At 42.6% G+C, this 21192-nt stretch overlaps 1 protein-coding gene across 1 annotated transcript; it reads right to left on the bottom strand.

The window, feature by feature from the left end:
• Window positions 1-329: 329 nt before the first annotated feature.
• On the bottom strand, window positions 330-14052 carry LOC143030507 (major facilitator superfamily domain-containing protein 6-like). Its single transcript, XM_076193658.1, has 9 exons — window positions 13910-14052; window positions 8873-9031; window positions 7931-8085; window positions 6785-7035; window positions 5927-6202; window positions 5313-5479; window positions 4891-5094; window positions 2936-3103; window positions 330-1449 (listed from the first exon to the last, which is right to left on the bottom strand). Exons 2-9 carry the CDS (start codon window positions 8994-8996, stop codon window positions 1148-1150), a joined length of 1647 nt encoding a protein of 548 aa, XP_076049773.1. The 5' UTR covers window positions 8997-9031; window positions 13910-14052; the 3' UTR covers window positions 330-1147.
• Between the last annotated feature and the right edge of the window lie 7140 nt (window positions 14053-21192).

Genomic DNA, 21192 nt, shown 5'->3' with positions numbered 1-21192 from the left:
CGTCAATAAGCACACAACCATCTTCCTGAATATAGCATTTATTTATTTATTCATTTTTCTAAGAGCGTGAATGTTGTACTTATGTACGTATATATTACACATGAACAGTACATCACCTTCAGATTTCCAGTATTGACATAGTTACCAGTGTTGCCCATGAGTCTCCAAACTATTTCCATTCATACATGGTTTTCACTTTAGTTTTCTCCATTGTCAATCACGACTTTTCCACCAATCATCACATCTTTTCCATTAGATATATGTGACTCTATTGTTTTGTGATATTTCCTGAAGTACCTTTCAAGACTGATGGCTTGTAAGAAGGACGATTCACAGAATTTACTTTAATCAAACTCCTCACCTAAATGTGTTTACATGTACTACCTCAGACTACTTGCCTGTGGGAAAGCGGCCCTACAAATTAGATTACATCATCAAGTGTTTCCTCAGTCCCCCTGACCCTGCCAAAAGTGGCACCACGATATAGGCACTTGCGTGGCCACTCGCCGCTGTGAGTCAACACATATTATTATATACTAATCAAACCTACCACTTATACCACATAAAACATCCACACTGAAACACACTTACACCCATATAACTTAACAAGCCCTTCAAGACAGACTCAAGCCAAACTCCATACTCCTCCTCCTACAACAACCTCCAGATATAAGTCTCACATAGAAAACCCTCATTCAACCAAACAAGAACCACATTAACACACCTGCACTCAGGACATTCTATGGCACTAAGACAGCACCTACATAGACTACATAGGCTTGACCATAGACTCAAACTGCCCCAGGTGTAACCACCACACAGAAGACACAGAACACCTCATAGTACAATGCCCCGCGCTAACAATCCCTACACAACATCACAATATCCCTTCTCTAAGTGACTTATGGCCCTGATCAGGGGCTGTTGCCAGTTTTCTGGATGCCGCAGGTCTTCTGCAGGAGAGACCAGGGGCAGGCAAAGGACTGATTGACTGACTAGATAACAAGAGTAATTCTCTATATGTACATCAAGTTATCGGTTACTAAATCACCCAGACTGTTGCAGGATGACATGATATAAGATTATATTACTTTATCAAATATCAAAGTGAATGTATTTGTAATTACAAAATAACAATTGGTTAGTTTTATTCTTCAAACCCTTGATTAACCATTCCTTTGGAAGTTGTTGTAGATTTCAATCTATGAGTTGCTGTTCCTTCAAATGCTGCCCCTGACTTCAGATTTCCAGTATTGACAATATTTGTAGAGTAATGATCACTTATACTAATGCTGCTGTGGTAATGTATCCGGTAGAGGACTAATGCAACGTAGTATATGGCGTAGAATAGGGACAGGACAAGGGCAGCTACTGCCAAAACACCCCACGACTCTCGAGGGCCAAAGTATTCGCGGAGTTGGTTGCCAGCGACAGCACCAATGGTCCTACCTGCAATTGAAAAAATTATTGTTCATGTAAATAATGTAGTGAAAGCTTGTAACCCTTATCACACTTCTAAGACACTTCATCTTAAATGCATTTAAACCTCTCCTTCCTTCCTGGTCTCTCTTAAATTCCACTTCTTTATCCCATACAGTGTCATAGCCACAATCACCCCTTCATATAATCTCCTCTTTGCATCCATTCCCAGATGCCTATTTCTCATGGAACTTTTTCAATCCCCAACGACATTTACTTGCTTCCCTCAATCTACAGTTTGCCTCCACTCCCACCCACTCCATCGCCAGCCTTATGTGATACAAAATACTTAAATCTATCCACTTCCTATACCTTTCCTAAGCCCACACTGCTTCTCACCAATTATGCCCTCTGCTCTTCTCCTAATCCTCTCAATTAAAACCCCCCATAAACCTTTCCAGTTACACTCAACAAACTGATCCCTCTAAAACTACTACACTCACATTTGTCCCCTTTTCCTTTGTAAAGTGGAACTATGCAGACACTCCTCCAGTCCTCCAGCACCTCTCCCTTCCCTTAGACACACATTAAACAACCTCACCCCGCTAGGTTCTCAGTTAGAATTGATTGGTGCACCATTTGGTATACCAGTTCTCACCAAGAAGATAACGGGGAAGTAATAAAGCGCTAATACAAATCTCGCCCATCAAAAACATTGTCAATAGAAATATTAAGTTCATGGATGAAAATTATATAGTCAAACCAAATATCTATTACGAAAGGAAAAAAGAATTCTATCTGCTTCTCCAAAATAACTCCCATCAGAAAGAGAATGAGCTGAAATATTCTCAAGTCCTAAGGCCTATACGAATACAAATGCATCGAAGGGATCTATGAAGCCCTTCCTTCAATGTATATTGGCACGGTAACTGTGAACCTGCAATCTAGACTGGTTGGACACCAATATGTAGTAGCTCCTAAAAACCATGCAATGAGACACCACTTGGCTACCACGTAACCTGCGAAGAAATGGAAAATAACACAAACCTTTTGGAAATGTCCATGGGTCCAAGAAGGTCAGAAATAATCAAGGCCCCCTACAGTCGCAATCCAAGCTTGAACATACAAGCACTCACTTTATTAGTTCTACCCAGCATGAAAACACAGGGTAGGCCGGAAGACTGAGAAATTGGAAATACCACCCATCACAACTGACATCAATATCAATCCCTGAAGAAGGCTCGGTTGACCTGAAGTCCTGGTTGGAGATTATGAATGCCAAGAATGGACAAATTCTACAGATTTGACACCCTCCACTATGGTGACTAGTTAGAACCGAAGAAACCATCTTCAAGAAAACAACGAAGAAAATAGTATCAACTTCAACAAAAATTGTCTATTAGAGGAGCTGTTGCTTGTCCACACTTTAGATAACTTTAGTAGACATAATTATTAAAAGATCAGTTTAAAAAAATGGAAAGAGGTATCTGAAGTAATGCACAAAGTTTTCTCTTACCTATGCCGGAAGAAGTAGCTCCCAGGAGCCCCCTGAGTGAAGCTACAGTTGAGGACAAGGCTAATTCTCCACAGTACATCACTGAAGCTGTACCCAGGAGTCCATTGGTGATAGAATCAGCCACTTCCAAAGGGAGTACCATCATAGGGTCAGTCATGAATCTGAAACCTGATAAACGAAAGCTATTGATGTAGACCAAATCCGAAGGATTCTGGAATGCAGTATTATTATACCATATAAGAACTCACACACTCTTTGTACATACATACATACATATACCAAAGGATTTTCCCCCTTACACAGGGGGTAGCCAAAAAGAAAAAGGCATAGAAATCACTCCCACCCATTTCATTTCCCATATATTCCACTCCCCTCCACCCTCCTCCCTCCCTCCCATCTCGGCACCTCCCGGATGACGGGCCATCCCTGCATCCTGTCCACTGCCCTGGGCCAGAAGCAGTGTCGCAAGACACAGCACATCCACAGCAAGGCCGCTTCATAAATTCGGCGACCCCCCCCCTCTCCGTCCCCTCATGCAGGAAAAGAGAAGACGGGAAGAAATCCCTTTCTCATACATACTTCCTCACCCCCCATCCCCCACCCACTCTCCTTCATGCATCACAGCCTCATCTATTCACAACCCTTCTCCATTCATCCCTATCTTCTGTCTTCTTCCGTCCTTCCTCTACAGACATTCCTCTCTTTTGTAAAGCCCCTTTCACCCCATCCATCCATCTTATCCTAGGACGCCCCCTCGTATTCACTCCTTCCACCTCCGCCTTCCGCACTTCTTTTACTAATCTTTCTTCACTCATTCTTTCCATGTGTCCAAACTCTTACATCAACCCTATCTCCCAGTTCCCTTTCCACCCTTGTTCTCCTCCTCGCCTCCTCATTTCTCATTCTATCTAGCCTAGTAACCCCTATCATACTTCTCAGACATTTCATCTCAAACACATTCAAACTCCTTCTCTCTCTCTCTCATCTTCCATGTTTCTGCCCCGTACATTCAAGATATGATAATATACGTAAACCCCCCCTTTACTCATTCAAACAAATTTTGCAGATCAATATCACCCACTAGCAACTTACAAATTATCATATCTTATTTTCTTTTTACAATTATGTATGCCAAACCCCAGTGTCACGACCTTAACCCAAGGTACGCGGACGTACCTCAAAAGGTCAGGGAGGCAATGTAACCATTACTAACCATCACCCACCACGCACGTAATCCACATGCTTGCAACATAGCGAGACTCCCCCTCTTGCTTACCTTGCATTTCCCAGAACATACATCTAATGCAGCACATTTCAAGACAAACAAGATATAGATACCCAATGTCACCAGACTAACCTATTAAAAGTCCTTTATTATAACTGCCCTATTATATTACCCATAAACTAACATGTATATAATATACCTAACAACATCCACCAACTATAGGACTAACCCTCATATATAAAACTGACCCTAATGCATAGAATAGCGAGACTAACGCCTTTACAACAACCCACTAACCCCCTGTATAACCTATAGCACCCATGTCACGAAAGTCCAAGAGCTGGGTAGGTCAAGAGCCTACCGGCCAGACGCCCCAGAGCTAGTTAGGTGAAGAACCTACCAGCCAGTTGGTTGTGCCCTAGGTCAAGGCCTGGCACTTATTGTAACAAGTATTTAGCCCATAGGGCCCATTTGTAGTTTGTTATATTTCCAACCAGATTCTCCTTTTATAAATGAATAGAAGTAAACTCCCGTTTTCAAGTTTATCTCGCCCGCATTAAGTCCTCCTTATGTAACCACAACCTTTCACGGTTACACTCTCTCCACACGCGTAATCACGGTGACCCACACCATACCCCCAATACTCATCACTGGAGAAAATAAATGAGCAAAACTAATGACAATACAGACAACAGTTACCAAACCAGGAAAAAAAAATGATCCTTCTCACCTGCATACCTCACGACGTGCCCGATGTTGCAGATGCATAAAGTAGGGACATATCCAATGACCCCGACGACATAGGACGAGATGACTTGAAGGATGACTTCGAGAGGGGCACCCACAGCCACCGTCATGCTGACGAGGAAGTTGGACGCCCCCATACTCTTCAGGTAGATGTATAAAAACGTCTCTGTGAAGCCGAAGAAGACGCCTGACAAAGGAAACGCAAGGTTGTCATATCAAGTCTACAACAGGTTCCCCTCGTCTCTGGGTTCTCCTTCCTTGCACAGAAACCCAACAAGAACTCTCACCCCAGGAAGTTGCGACCAAGGTCGTTACCTTTCCTGGCCCTTCAGTTCGAGGGATTTTTTTTTCACATGTTTTGACCACGAAAGGAGGGTGAAGTTAACATTATATAAGAACACTTACCAATGCAGATCATAAAGAGGAAAAAAACCAAGGTTTCGTGTTTGCGCACGACACTCCAAAGATCCGAGGTGAGTCTAGTGGCGGGAGGGCGTGTGTCCAGATTGCGCATATTAAGCATAAGGACGGCGGCTATCAGTTGCACCACACCGGACGCGATGAAGAGAGGCCTGAGGAAGAAGCAGAGCATAGATGGTCCTTTTTTCATTGAATGGTCTAGCCCACACATGAGTCAAAATCACCATGGCTCCTGGACTGTATGAACAACCACAGCGTATATCGTTGAAATATATATATGAAGACCCTTAGAGGCAGAGCATAGAGGAACCTTTATTGTTGAATGATCTAGGTTTCACGCGAGTGAAAATCACCATGGCTCCTGGACTGTATGAACAACCACAGCGTATGTCGTTGAAAGATATATATGAAGACCCCTCAAGCGCAGTGATTAAAGACCCGAAGTATCCAGATTCGGGGAAGAGACAAAATGGAAACAATTCTGTTTTCTGTATAAACACTCTCATGGCGCCGAGATGAGGCCGTCAACCTTGGCATTACCTTGACACACTGTTGCACATCTCCCGAGCATATGATAAGAAGCATGCACAGATTCGCACCTGAAATCCTGACCATCCTGCACAAGGTACCCTCCGACGATGGAGGAAAATACCACAGCTATGGTACCCCAAATCCTTTGGAATCCGTAGTTAATACCCAGCTCCGTCTTGTACACCAGGACGGTACTGTCCATTAAAACGTAGGACGACGTCTGAAGGAATCTGTGGGTGAGAGCGATTTTGTAGATCTTAACTGACTGTGGATAATGCAATCTGTGTAGTACCCCATGGTTAGAATATTGACCCTTTGTGAATGCATCCAGTGACTTTTTTTTTCTTGTGATCACGTTATTTCATGGAATTTACTTAACTATTTCTGTTTTAGTTCTATCAGAATGTGTGTTTGTCTCCACAACACTCCTCACCGGTTGGAAAAAAAAAGTTGTAACTTGACTCTAAAACAAGAATGGAGGAGACTATAAAATACCATAAGGCCTCCTAAACTAGGCTGTTCCATGTCCATTACACCTATTATCCTCTTCCATAAATTGACCCCACCTTCTCTTAATACACAACCAATGGATTCAGCGCTCACTACATGCCTATTCCATTCGTTAAGCATTCTATTGGTAAACTAGCTCTTGCCTATGTCCTTCTTAAGACTAGGTGTGTCTAGGGTACCCATGGAGAGGAGAACAGAGTCATTGTCTCCAGGAAGAGCATCGAGACAAAAGGAAGATCTCCAGAAGTGGAGGAGGAGGGGGAAACTGAAGAAGGATCGAGGAGAGAACACCTGAAAGATGGAAGAGAGAAAACGAAAAAATACATATATGAGAGAATACCTGCAGGGGAAGGAGTCAGTTTATATCCATGTGGATGTGCGTAAATAAAACTATTTGTGTATCGCAGTCGACATACCCATATATCAGTCTTACTGCCATGTAGGAGTAGAAGGTGACTGCATGCGACTGTGGGTCATTGACCAGCGTTGTTGCGTTAAGCGAATCTTCATCGGCAAAGGAGCTATTGACGGAGATGTCGTCCGCGGCAGCGCCGATGGTGCTAGTGATGTTCTCCCCCGCAGCAGAAGGGACCTGGACCACAGCAGGAATCGCAAGGAAGAGGAAGGTAAACGCTCCCGCCAGGGCAGTGATGAGACTCATGAACACCTGAAGGGGGGTCCAAAAGGGAACTAATTGGAACCGTTCCAGATTGTGACAATTCTCAGCTTATGGTGTCTCTGTGGGCAGTAGAGTGCGTCAGAATGTGCCAATGAGCTTGTTTCTCATACTGTGCAAGAGGGGCTGGTCAAAGGGCGTTGTGATGATTCTGCTGAATCACTAGGAGCAAATGGTGTGGCTGCAAGCAGCAGCAGTACATAGTAAAAGGAAAGGGCGGTCAATTGATTTGTGATTTTAAGGTCTTTCTTTCCATTGGCGTCACTGTGGTGTGTGTGTCCAACGACGACATTTTACTCCATTCGTGACGCCGTGCCCTTGCTCCAGGAGTGAAGAAATGAGCGGCGTCTCACGCTCCCTTAATCAATCAGTTCGTGTCGTTGCAGTAGCAGGTCGTCAACAAAAGTAGTGTCACAGACATTTCTAAGTATGGAGCAAACTCATGCCGCCCAGCATATCATTACACTTGACACGGAAGATCTGTTGAACACAACTCTTCGGTTTGTGTACAAAATATATTCAGAGTCACGAGAATTTGACAAGAAGTTAAGCCTTTAGCACGACCTTACATAATTCTATAGTAAGGCCAACAGAGCAGAAACACAACTGTATGAATTAATTGAAAACGTTCCCTTTGTCTTTGTGACGAACAGCTAAAAGAAACTAGTTCCTTCGGTGCAGAGCCTGTCCGGGATCTGCCAACATGTCACTTGGGTTGTAAAATCGTCTCGCATTTGTCTAAAAAAAATGATCAACTTGTTCAACCGAAGACTCGTAAACCCAGGATAGTCCACATGAAGAATTGTCACCCTGTCGAAGACTGGGATGACAACTCTTCATGCGATAAAAAAAAAGTACTCCACACTTATAAGAACCATACCCTCACCTTGAAGTTTCCAATTTTGTCACCCACGAAGCCCGCGAAGAATGGACTCATAAGGGTGATGAGGAAGTAACCGCCCGACACGAAGCTCACGTCCTCAACAGTCAGGTTAAGTGATTGCTGGTGTAAGGGTAACTGCGGCCAGATCATAACGACGCCTGTTCAGGAGGAGGATTTGCTCACTTATGGTTTGCTATTCGTGATCGATGTTTAATTTCTGTCACATTTAAAAGGGCTTTTCATGCTATTCAACGGCAGGCAGTTTTACTCAGTCCAAGGGGATACTTGTACAATGAGGACAGTCAGTCAGTACTCAAATCCTTGAGTAGTAAGCAGTAGTCATTTGGATCACATTGTGGAAGTAATCAGGACTTGCTGACTTTGTACAAGTGTACCCGACTTGAAAACAAATATATATACATACACTTACACATATAAATACACATGTACAGATACTTATAATATATATAAGAAAAATAAAATGTAGAAAAGCAGAACAATGCATTCTTACCCAATGAGTCTTCAGAGAAGTGGTTGGGAAAAGAAAGGCTTTAACATAAATAGGGGTTATTTTAATCACTTGAGATTCCTGGGCATCATTTTAGAAATAGAAAACGTGCAAAAGATATTCAATGGACTCAACGTGGAAAATTCAAAAGCAAATTTAAAGATGAATAAGAGCAAAACAAAGTCATATTTCTTTTAATCGATGGTGAGAACCTTGAGGAAGTTGATGTGTATCATTATTGAGTCCAGATTCTAAAGCTGACTAAACATCATGGAAATTAATCCTTAGTCAATTCTTATATCGTTAAGTCAAGGGATATGATACAGCGAACAAGAACGAGAGATGTGCTATTAAGGATTACAGTTATCTTGTCACTCGTTGTAATCAAAGTTGCAGCTAAGCTGCGTTAGTACTCAAACCAAAAGCAAAGGACTAACCAAACATAACAAAGAATACACAGGTCTTGACCCAGGCCAACTGGACATTGAAGAGATCGTTGAAGAAGGGTCGGAGACGACCTTGGCAGCTCCTCCTCCCGCAGGGTGTTCCTCCTTCCTCCATCCTGGATGCTCTTCCTCCCTTCCTCGGCGCGATGCCTATAAGTGGAGGAGAGATTCGAGCTATTAAAGATACGACCTCGGCAACAACTGCTGCAGAGTGTTCTCCCCTTCAACTTGGGTGCTGCTGCCCATCCCTCCCCTGGCGTGGTATCATTCGTTCTTTGGTATCATTAAAATACATCTTCCACAAATGAAGAAGAACTCCACCACCCATGTTTTCCGCATTCTTTTCGGCCCTTCAGTCCTTCCCTTCCCGGATTGGACAACGCCCTTCCTGTCGCAACACCTATCATCCAGGTCCCTTGGCTTTTCCCCCCATTGTACGTCATTGCGCGTCTCTGTTTCCCTTAACCATATTGATGAAAAATGAAAAAAAAACTAACATTATTCGATAGAAATATCTCTCCTACTTACCTTAGTGTTCCTCTGCAATTGATATATATCCAGACAGTTCCTGCTCCGACCATGGAGTGGGATATGCAACGACACCTTCCACACATAGAATCCGGATAACCCTCCACCACACCCTCGTTTCAGTCTATACAGCCGAACATTTTTGCTATTCTGCAGCCTTACACGTTACTCGCAACCCTCCCCCCCTCACCAAACATAATCATCTCTGACTCTCTGAGTCACCCATGTCCACTCCTATATTAAACCTGTATCTTTATACTAAGTACTATTTGATGTTGGCATCCTCGGCAACAAACGGGCCGGCAAGGCAGCTCGGGATGCAGCATCGGCCTCCTTTGGTGCCTCCATCCCAATGCCTGCAACAGACTTGTACCCCGACACCTCCAATCCTCACTACAACAAAATTTGTGCTAAAGCTGCTGGGAGGGAGGAACACTCGACAAAACACGTGAGCCCCAAGGTGCGGCTCGACGAGATCGCGCTACTGACATCACTCTCCTCAGAGGGTCTCGTAATCTCTCTCCCCATATACACACACACACACACACACACACACACACACACACACATATATATATATATATATATATATATGTATATATATATATATATATATATATATATATATATATATATTCCATAAATAGATAACATACAGGCTACCTATGAGACAGATCGCTATGGGCAGGTCATCTTTAGATGCGTAAACGATAAAGGTTCCCCGGGCCACGCTAAAGGGCTCAAGTTAGAGTCAACAGACTATAATCAAAACTCATGTACGTACAGTCTCGTCTCAATCATGGCTATCCTATAACTAATTATGGCCCTCTCACCTGGTCTTGTAGTTCTTTCCTCACACCAATTGTACCGAAATACCCACTCCCAACAGCCTCCTATTACCTTCCGTTCAAAGACTAGGCAATACCTCATTTAAATGTACTAACACCAGTACCTCTACCTTCTCTCCTCACCTTTCTTCAAGGGACGGGACTTCTTTCTAAACAATTAATGGATCATACCTCATACCATCTCTTAAAGTTATGTATCAACCTTTTCATAGCTTAGGAACACAACACCCCCATATATATATATATATATATATGTGTGTATATATATATACATATATGCACAGACTTGTCAGTAGTGAATACATAATTCACAAAACATCATCTCACACATGCTTTTACTTCGACAAGTTTACATTTTGTTCTGTGTCAGTTTTCTAGATATTTATTGTTGATTAACATTTAATAATGCTATGCACCAAAGAAACATTGGAATTGTTAGAGTGTCAGAAATACAATATTATTGTTCAATATAAAAGGAAAATTGCTGGAAATCTTGGGGTTCCCTTTTCTACAGGGAAGTGATTGTCTGAAAACCTTGCGATTCTGGTTTCTACAGTTAACACAGCGATTCGCCAATCTAGCAGATAGGCAAAGGAGTCCACATCATCTCGTCCAGGTCGACCAGGACCCTCTGACAGAATCCTTCGCGCTCTTAAGAGAAGTGTGGAAAACAATTCACCTTGCAAGTCTGCTGCTGTCACCGCACAACAATTTAATGTCAATCCTAGAACAGCTGTTAGGTATTTTCATCAACTTGGCTACTGTGGGATAGCGGTAAGAAAGAAGGCACTTCTTCGACCTTTTGATATCAGGTGAAGAAAAGATTAGACCAATGAGTTGTTGGAGAGGCCGTTCAGATTTTGGAAGACTGTCATAATCCCTGATGAGTCCCGATCTACCCTACTTTCAGACAGTGATCGGATGTGGGTCTCAAGACTCTGTGGCCAAATATCTTATTCAGAAAGATTGTAGCCAACAGCAAAACACAGCAGTTATTCTGTGACGGTGTTGGGAGCACTTTGAAGCAATGGTTAAGGGTGTGAGGGAACTATATAAACTGATGAATTCGGTCCAAAAAATAATGAATAAATAAATAGATAAAAGACATAAAATCGATTGGAAACAAATGAGATCCAAAAAATTCCGTGGCCAAGCCAGTCGCCTGATATGAATACAATTGAGCACCTCTGTGGCACTGGCGGATCTGGGCTGCGGTGTCTGAAGCCCTCCCCCCCCCCCTCTCTCTCTCTCTCCCAAATTTTGTTCTTACATTACCTCATTGTAGAGGTAGAGAAACCAGGGCAGAAGTATATTCACCACATCACTGAGGGTAAATCTTTCAAATGTAATATCAAATATCACTTTATCCCAATATTCTGAAAAAAGGATAAAGTGAGAACGTATACTTCATTCTATATTCAGATTTGTTGTATTCGTGTTACAGGAAACATCTCTTTAAAAACGTCATCTGCATTTACAAAATTCAGGTTAGTTAGTTCCCCTCAGATTTTGATCCTGGATCCGCCACTGCTCTGGGGTCATAATTGACATGGCAATTCAAAAGATAAGAATCTATCAGCAAAACTAGATCTTTTGGAATGATCAAATGAAACATGGCACGTAATTCCTCAAATGATTAATAACAATCTAATAAATAACATCCCCGGCGGCAGCATTGAAAAAAACAAAGGACATCTCAGCCAAGTATTAAACGATTTAACTATAATCATTTGTATATAGTTTCATTGTTCATTTTTGCCTTTAAATCAGATGTACTGATGGTAGGGATGTTTATTTACTTTTAACATGTTTGTTTATACATACACACATACATATACCAACGGCTTTTTCACCCTCCCTCCCTCTTTTCTTGGCTCCTCCTGGATGACGGGTCATACCTGCATCTCGCCCACTGCCCTGGATCAGAACCAATGTAGCAAGACACAGCACATCCACTCATTTAATCAGCGACCGCCCACTTCCATCTCCGTCGCCTACTACCAGTGACGTATTGGGAAGCGTGCTGGCCTCGCATTGACTTAATTCATTGTGGGCTCGAATCCCGCACTCCTCTCTGATTCCCAGCAGTGACCGTCTCCCGCCTAAGCGCCTCATGGGGCAAAGGTGACAGCTTCGGCCGCAGCTACTCAGCGCCTCCTGGCGTAGGCTCCTCACTTTCACCCTCTCCTCAGACCCGGTGCTGCTGCATCTTCTTAACGACGGCGGTGATGGTGTCGACTGTTGACTACAATGGTCGCTTGAGAGGCATTAGATGTCAGGGCACGGGCAGGCAGACGGGAATTCTCTCTCTCCCTCCCTCCCTCTCTCTCTCTCTCTCTCTCTCTCTCTCTCTCTCTCTCTCTCTCTCTCTCTCTCTCTCTCTCTTTCTCTCTCTCTCTCCCTCTCTCTCAAAGAAGAAAAAAATATATACGTACAGACCTCAATACTCCATTCCCACCCACCTAACCTCTCTGAAAACAAACAAACAAAGAAGCAAATAAATGAATAAACAGATAGACAAATCAACAACCAAACAAAGGATCAACAAACCTACCTATCTATTATGCACCAAAGGCGTTTTCCCCCCTTATAAGGCGGGTAGCCAAGTCGGAGGCACGTCCCCACTCATTCCACTAAATGGATAAATAAATAGATGAATAAAAGAATTGGTAGATGAATAGATAATAAAGAAATAGTTAATAGATATGATGGAACAAAACTAATTCGCTGACATCAACACAATCTGCCCAGTTGCCTTGTGTTGATCTCAACCGACAAATGCAATATTGCTCATATAACCTGATCATCTTTGGCCCCTAACTAATTTCATTAATCTTTTATAATATACTATTACTGAGTAATATTTCATAAAAGCAAGAAGACAAGCCATCTGTCATTGCGAAATGTTTCAAGCACAAAGACAGCGCCTACTCAACAATCGCATGTTGACTTGTAAACAAAGGAACTATGTCGACATTTATTACGCCAGGAACACCAGATCCTAGCAAATGCTTAGAGGACAGTGATATCATCACACCATACCCAGATGCACACTGCTGTCTTTCATGCTCCTGAAAGCTGTAAACATCGAAGAAATGCAACCTAATGACAACACCCAGTCAGCAGACACACGGCATCTGGAACCAGCCAATCAGTGACAAGGACGAACGAGACACGGATGACGTAAGGAAACTTCAAATTAGCCAAGCCTTTTCCGCCTCCTCCACCTAGAAGACAAAATCCCTCTTCCCTTCTGAGTAAAAGAAAAAGTCAATGTGACTCCAAATATGGTCATTTAAATGGGTTCCTATGGAGAAATCAACTCACACCTTTGAAAAAGAAACTAAGATAATCTTGCGAAATAAGGAGAATGTCTTAAAGAAAATACAATATGCTGAATTAGCTCTCAGTTTTAATGAGACATGTTTAAAAAGGGAAACCTGCCAATTTGTGCCCTAAATTGATCATGTAAGCAATGTTGTCATTATTTGTGAATACAAGTCGAAAGTGCGTAGTAAGAATTCCTTATATAATAAAAATACTCTGTTTTGTTTTTTAATTATTGTAGAATCATACGAATCACCCATTCATTTAAAGATGAATAAACGTCACCTTGAAAACTGTGCATGTTTACTTGTAAACATGCACTTACCTGTCAGCAAAAAGGTTGTGACACAATTTCTTCGAGTTTAAATGATATTCCGACACTGCCACACGCAATACGCGACTGTTATCTTCATAAATACAAATTCTCGTATATACAACCATGCATCAATGGACTTTAATGATGTTATTCTTTTCTATTCCTTGGACGTGTTCACTACAAGTCTGTACGCATAGGCTGCTAAGATACAACTGAGTTGACTTCTGGTCGTTCACCCCAGCTCGCAGTCCATTTCCGTTAGAGCAGGTCTTGCGTCACTTTCAGTTCTGCGAGGTCAAAACATTCATTGTTTACCTTGACAAACAGTCCACGTTTCAGAGAAAGAGAAAGTTACTAAAATACAAGAAATATGTGATCAGAAAGTGGAACATAATTATTATCATTATTAACATTGTATAGATGTAAAGTATACTCAGACACCGATATTGAAGAAGATGCGCTTCAATGGGATGCACTGGGATGCAGCCATTCACCCTGGGCCGGGCCGGGCCGGGGTGGGGGAAGGATCTAAGTTCTGTATCTCGCCAGTGACTATGATGATAATAATAATAGTAGTAGTAGTAGTAATTATAATAACAATAGCAATAATAATAATAATAATAACAACAACAATAGTAATAACAATAATAATAATGACGGTTGAATCGCTAAAAGAAAAAAAGAAAAAACAAAACAAAAAACGAAGATTTCTCCGGGCAGGTCTTGTAGAAGGAAGAACTCTCTTCAAATTCCAACGAGGCGACCCCGACAGACAAAAAGACGCTGACGTAAGAAGAAGACTGTAGCCTAGGAAAGGAAGTGTGCGTAAGGTTAGTCTAGGGCGGGGGTTTCCCACCGCCCATCCGTCCAGGAACCGAGAGTGTTTCCTTTGTATGCTAACAACACAAACAAACACACCTCCTCCACCGGCTGGACGGCGCAGTGGTACCGTTCTCGACCGCTGAGTCAGCGGTCCGAGTTCGAGTCTCGCCCAGGGATGAACATATCAGCATGGCTGCATTGCAAGCCGGTACTCCGACTCTGGTGGGCAAGGATTTGTGTGTGTGTGTGTGTGTGTGTGTGTGTGTGTGTGTGTGTGTGTGTGTGTGTGTGTGTGTGTGTGTGTGTGTGTGTGTGTGTGTGTGTGTGTGTGTGTGTGAAACATCACAGCATTACCCATAGATGAATTCTGAGCTCTCGTCCGGGAGGGTAATAACTGTCCATCACGAATCCAGCACGTGATCCACAAACAAGCACAATTGTCTACTTTCCAATGTTTTATCATTTGTGTGTGTGTGTGTGTGTGTGTGTGTGTGTGTGTGTGTGTGTGTGTGTGTGTGTGTGTGTGTGTGTGTGTGTGTGTGTGTATTCACCTCGGATATGCTGCAGTCTCTGTCGAGACAGCCAGACACCACCCTACGGCAGTGAGCTCAGAGCTCATTATTTGCCGATCTCTGGGTAGGTCTGAGACTACTCACACCACACACCGGGACAGCAAGGTCACAACTCCTTGACTAACGTCCCGTACCTACTCACTGCTAGGTGAACAGGGGTTACACGTGAAAGGAAACAAACCCAACTTATCTCCGCCCGGCCGGGGAATCGAACCCCGGTTCTCTGGCTTGTGAGGCCAGTGCTTTACCAATCCGCTACCTCTTGTCTTTCTTTTGCCTTCATCCTCCTTCCTCCCTACTTCCTTTCCTCCTCCTCCTCCTTCCCTACCTTTCTCCTCCTCCTTCTCTCCCTTTCTCCCACTCCTCCTTCTCCTCCTCCTCTTTCTTTCCTCTCTCTCTCTCTCCCTCCCTCCTGCCTTTTTTCCGCGTCCTCCTCCTCCTCCTCCTACTCCTCCCTCTTTTCTCCTACTCCTCCCTCCCTCCCCACCTCTCCTTCTTACCAACCTCCCTCCTGCCCCCTCTTCCTTCTTCTCTTCCCTCTTTCTCCTTCTCTTCCTCATTCTTTCCTCCTCTTCCTCTTTTTTCTCCCCCCCCTCCCTCCTTTAAGTGTCAATTGAACTGGTAGTTTGTGCCACACATTTACAATGCGGTTTATCATCATCATCATCATCATCATCATCATCATCATCATCATCATCATCATCATCATCATCATCATCATCATCATTATCGTGTGTGTTTCTATAATAATTTATGTGCGGCACAAACTACTTATTCAACTTGTTAAGTTTATATGCAAAGTCGGTGATTTGGAGTGTTCGGGTTAGTCGAGGTGGGTGCCTACTTAACCGTTAGCTACTGGCTGGTGTCTGTGCGTCTGTATATGTGTGTGTGTGTGTGTGTGTGTGTGTGTGTGTGTGTGTGTGTGTGTGTGTGTGTGTGTGTGTGTGTGTGTGTGTGTGTGTGTGTGTGTGTGTGTGTGTGTGTGTGTGTTGTATCGACGTCGTTTTAGCTCTTCCTGAACGAGTACATAAACGGATATCCTACAAATTATATATATATATATAATATATATATATATACACACACACACACATATATATATATATATATATATATATATATACATATATATATACACACACACATAAGAATCTAGATGACCGAGGAATGGTTTAGTCAAGTACCTGACAAAATTTTCACAGAAAATCGAAAGCAATCTACAGTCATCAGATTGATCAAATGCGCCAATATCAAATCGGCGTCGCTTGTCGGTGAATCCGCAAAAGAAACATGCACCAATAAACAAATGAATAGAATAGATAAATAAATGAATAAAATAAATAAATACGTCAACAAATAAATCAAATAAAAGTCACATCGTAGACACCAATACTTGTGGCAAAGTTCCCCTCCCCATCCTCCCTACCGCTCCCTCCCTCTCGCGACCGTTGGCCATTCAGTGGTTAATAAACAATTGCTTCGATCTTTCGAAATGTACATTTGAACTGAGAACAGTGACGTCACACACATATCATCCATCACTACCGATAAATAAATGCATAAATAGATAATTAAATAACATCGGGCAACTAAAAAGTTACACAGCCGATAAAGAAATCATAAATCGGGTAAACTTAAATGTTTTTTTTTTTTTTGTAAGAAAATAATTTCCTGGAGGGGATAACGTTGTTACATACATACAGAAATCCTCTACGTGAAAAAATAAACACATTAGATATATAAATAATTAAAAATAAAGTAGATAGCTTCATAATAACAATACGATAGACTAAGAAAACAAAAAACAATCAAACGACAGGGAAGTGGCAACAACGAGTCGACTGCAAAACGACGCGACGCGACGCGACGCCATGATGCCAATGTAGGGCGGCATCGCTTGAATATGCATCCGCAAGCAAAGTCCAAGAACAATGCAGTGTTCTGGATCCGCAGGGAGGAGCCAAGATAAGAGGGTGGAGGGGAGTGGAGTATGTTAGGGATGGAATGGATGGGAGTGGATTTTGTCCCTTTGTTTTTGGGCTACCTTAAAAAAAAAAAAAAAAGCCTTTGGTATACATATGTCAATCTAAATAGGATAATTGGAAATCAAGGATATAGACTAAGTCTGAATTATACAAATTCGAGACGAGATAGAATAAAGGGATGAGTAGCAGACGGACGGGACCTTGCGAGCGTTGCTCCTCTCCTGTACACTACAATTAGGTAAACTCACACGGCTTGATGGCGCAGTGGTACCGTTCGTAACCGCTAATCCAGCGGTCCCAGTTCGATTCTCGCCCAGGGCTGAAATCATTTCAGTATAGCTGCACTGCGAGCCGGTACTCCAACTCTCATGAGCAAAGAGATTTGTGTGTGCGTTTATGTTCACAGCATTACCCATAGATCGGTCCATATACGAGTTTTGAGCTCTCTTCCGGGAGGGCAACAGCTGTCAATCACGACTCCAACACGTGATCCTTTTGGATTACGAGTAAATATTCGTCTAGATACGCGTGTTACACGTTTTCGATTTTGCGCGCCGTAAAAGACTAGAAATGTATTCAAACCTACGCTATTTTTCAAATTGTACGCACGTTGCTGCAGTTTCGCCTCCCACTGACATGGTTTGCCATCAAACTCTACGGGGAATCAACTCCATTATCTATTTGCGAGATAATGTCATGCAACGGCCATAAGAACGCGTAGATTGATTAATGCCTCAACATATATATCTATGGGAGACCTATTCAGTCGCCTACTTAAACCTTTCTTATATATATATATATATATATATATATATATATATATATCTATATATATATATATCTATATATATATATATATATATATATATATATATGTTTATATATATATATTATTGTTGAGACATTCTGACAGGTTGATGTAAGCGGAATAGGAAACACAGGAGTCTTGGTCTTGAGTTTTTCTGACTAGTTTCGCAGGTATGCTTTTTCAAAGGAATATGTGTACAAACGGGCTTTGGTATTAGTGTTATCATATTTAATTGTAAAAATGTCTTCATTGTTACGTGAGCCACAATGTGATGTTCACATTCGCCACCAACTATGGTAACTCGGAGAGGTGGTGAGGTCCACCCCATGTATATAATGCCCACAGCCCGTTTGTACACATATTCCTTTGAAAAAGCATACCTGCAAAACTAGTCAGGAAAAAACTCAAGACTAAGACTCCTGTGTTTCCTATTCCGCTTACATCATATATATTACATACTTATATAACTATCCCATTTGTGTACATACTACCGAATGCGCTATCGTGGGGGGGTTGAGTCGAGTATAAATATAAGAAATTGTTCTCAATTTGCTTCCCTCTTGATAGCGCAGTGGGTTGTCACTGTACATTTGTCTCCGAACATGCTTTCGTAGAGCTCCTTATTTGTCTCGAGATCGTATTTGCAGGGAATTAAAATGGAAAAAGTTAATGTGGTTAAGATGTATATACATATATATATGTATATATATATATGTGTGTGTGTGTGTGTGTGTGTGTGTGTGTGTGTGTGTGTGTGTGTGTGTGTGTGTGTGATTCACCTTGGTCTTTGGATCACGTGTTGGACTCGTGATCGACAGCTATTTTCCTCCCGGAAGAGAGCTCAGAGCTCGAACGACCGATCTATGGGTAATGCTTTGACCTTACACGCACACACACACACCCAACTCCCCGCCCACGAGTTGGAGTAACGACTCGAAGCGCAGCGATACTGAAATTATTTTCAGCCCTGGGCAGGATTCGAACCCGGACCGCTGTAGTGACAGTTTGGGACTCTACCAACTCCACCACCGAGTCATGTGTGCGCGCGCACGCGCGCGCATGCAGGTAGAATTGCACTGAAAATTTCAATATAAAAATCACCTCCAGCGGACGGAAAATTCCTTCTACATTTCCCGCCCAAACTGTCCTCCGAGAAATATCAACTGATTAATACTGGCCACCTGCCCGCCCGCCCATCTCCCGGAACACGCGACTGACTGCACGCTAGCTAGCTATCATTATATTGCTTCGCTGCCTAAATGATCACTTTTTATTGGGTTATTTCTTTGTGATAACAATAATATTGACAGAAAATAATCAAATATGGGTACCCACCAAGAAGACAGAAAAAAAAAAAAAAACGCGCGACGATCTTACAAGAACGCCAGCCACAACAAAACGGAGACAAACTCGTTTAGTCCCCTTAGACGCTGATTGGCTGACGTATAAAGTGGGCGGAGTCATGCAAGTCGAAATCCGTGATGAACGATACATTGAGACTAAACGTAATACATCGCTCAGACGCTCACTGACACATCACGAAAAAAGCCGACCCGAACGTGACGCAACATTCTGCAACGTCATCGCATATTTTCTATAACTCTGTGAAAGATGCCCACGGTATTTTTGTCACGTTTTGAAGAATAACAAAATAATAATAATAATTATTAGCTGTACTAGAAATGAAGTAAATATAATCAATAGTAAGGACAGAGACGGGGGCGAGTTATCGACGACAGAAAAGTTTCTAAAGACCACAGTGTACTTTCTCAAACAATTGGAAAGTCGCAGTCGGCGTTGCAGACGACTTTACTGTGGCCACGCAAGTGGCCTAGCCAATAAAGACAGCAACTGCTAAATGAATACAAGAAATCAAATATTATAAAACTAAATTATAGCAATTAAAAATTCCCCCGAAAAATAAATAATAATAACAACAGCAGCACTACTGTTTTAATGACAAAAACATTTAGTTTGTTCACAATTTACAATACCATAGTTCTGTACATATTCGATATTAGACACCTGAATAAAAAAAAAATACTACAAACCTCTACGCATTTGTCCAAACCTGCATTCGCCCGCACCATATACCAACCGTGTGATTCACCTTGGTCTTTGGATCACGTGTTGGACTCGTGATCGACAGCTATTTCCCTCCTGAAAGAGAGCTCTGAGCTCATGACTGATCTATGGGTAATGCTGTGACCTTACACGCACACACACGTTCCCAACTCCCCGCCCACGGAGTTTGAGTAACAACTCACAGCGCAGCGATACTGAAATTATTTCAGCCCTGGGCGGGATTCGAACCCGGACCTCCGTAGTGGCAGCCGGGAACTCTAACCACTGCGCTAAGAGGTGTGTGTGTGTGTGTGTATTATCTCTGCTGCTCTTTTCGAGACTCTGTGTGTGTGTGTGTGTGTGTGTGTGTGTGTGTGTGTGTGTGTGTGTGTGTGTGTGTGTGTGTGTGTGTGTGTGTGTGTGTGTGACGACTATTGACTAAAATAAAAATGCACTTATACTTAGATTTAAAGAAAACGTACATGCCGCCAATGCTTCAAAGAAAATGAAATTAGCTGTGGTTTTAGAGAATTAAATATACAACTTCCTCTCACACTTTTCATTCAAGTGAGTTTTTATGTTGGTCGTATGTTATTACGAGGTGCAGCCCCAATAATAACAAAATATTATTATATCTATCTGAAGAAAAAATTCTATATTTAGCTCGACCATCGCTCCACTCTCCTCCTCCTCCTCCTCCACCACCACCACCACCCTGGCCCACCAGACCACTATCTACATTGCTCTGCATGTGTGAATGCAAAGTTAAGATCAAGTATGATAGAAGAAGAATGGAAAATAAACAAAATGAAAAGATGGACGGGCGCTCTGTACGTTATCACGCCCCTTCTCCTCCCTCCCTCCCTCCCACCCCTCTTCCTCTCCCTCCTGCTCCTCCTCCTCCTCCTCCTTCCCTCACCTCCCTCCTCCCTCCCTCACTCCCTCCCTCCTTCTCCCTCCCTCCTACTTTTCCTTCCTCCTTCTCTCCTCTCGTCTCGTCTCCCCCTACCTCCCTACTACCTCTCCGTCCTCCCTCCC

The sequence above is a fragment of the Oratosquilla oratoria genome, chromosome 12, assembly GCF_046742065.1.
Source record: "Oratosquilla oratoria isolate Oo_2021 chromosome 12, ASM4674206v1, whole genome shotgun sequence".
Lineage (NCBI taxonomy): Eukaryota > Metazoa > Arthropoda > Malacostraca > Stomatopoda > Squillidae > Oratosquilla > Oratosquilla oratoria.
Note: the sequence above shows the minus strand (reverse complement) of the source record. Positions and strands in the feature narration are given on the sequence as shown.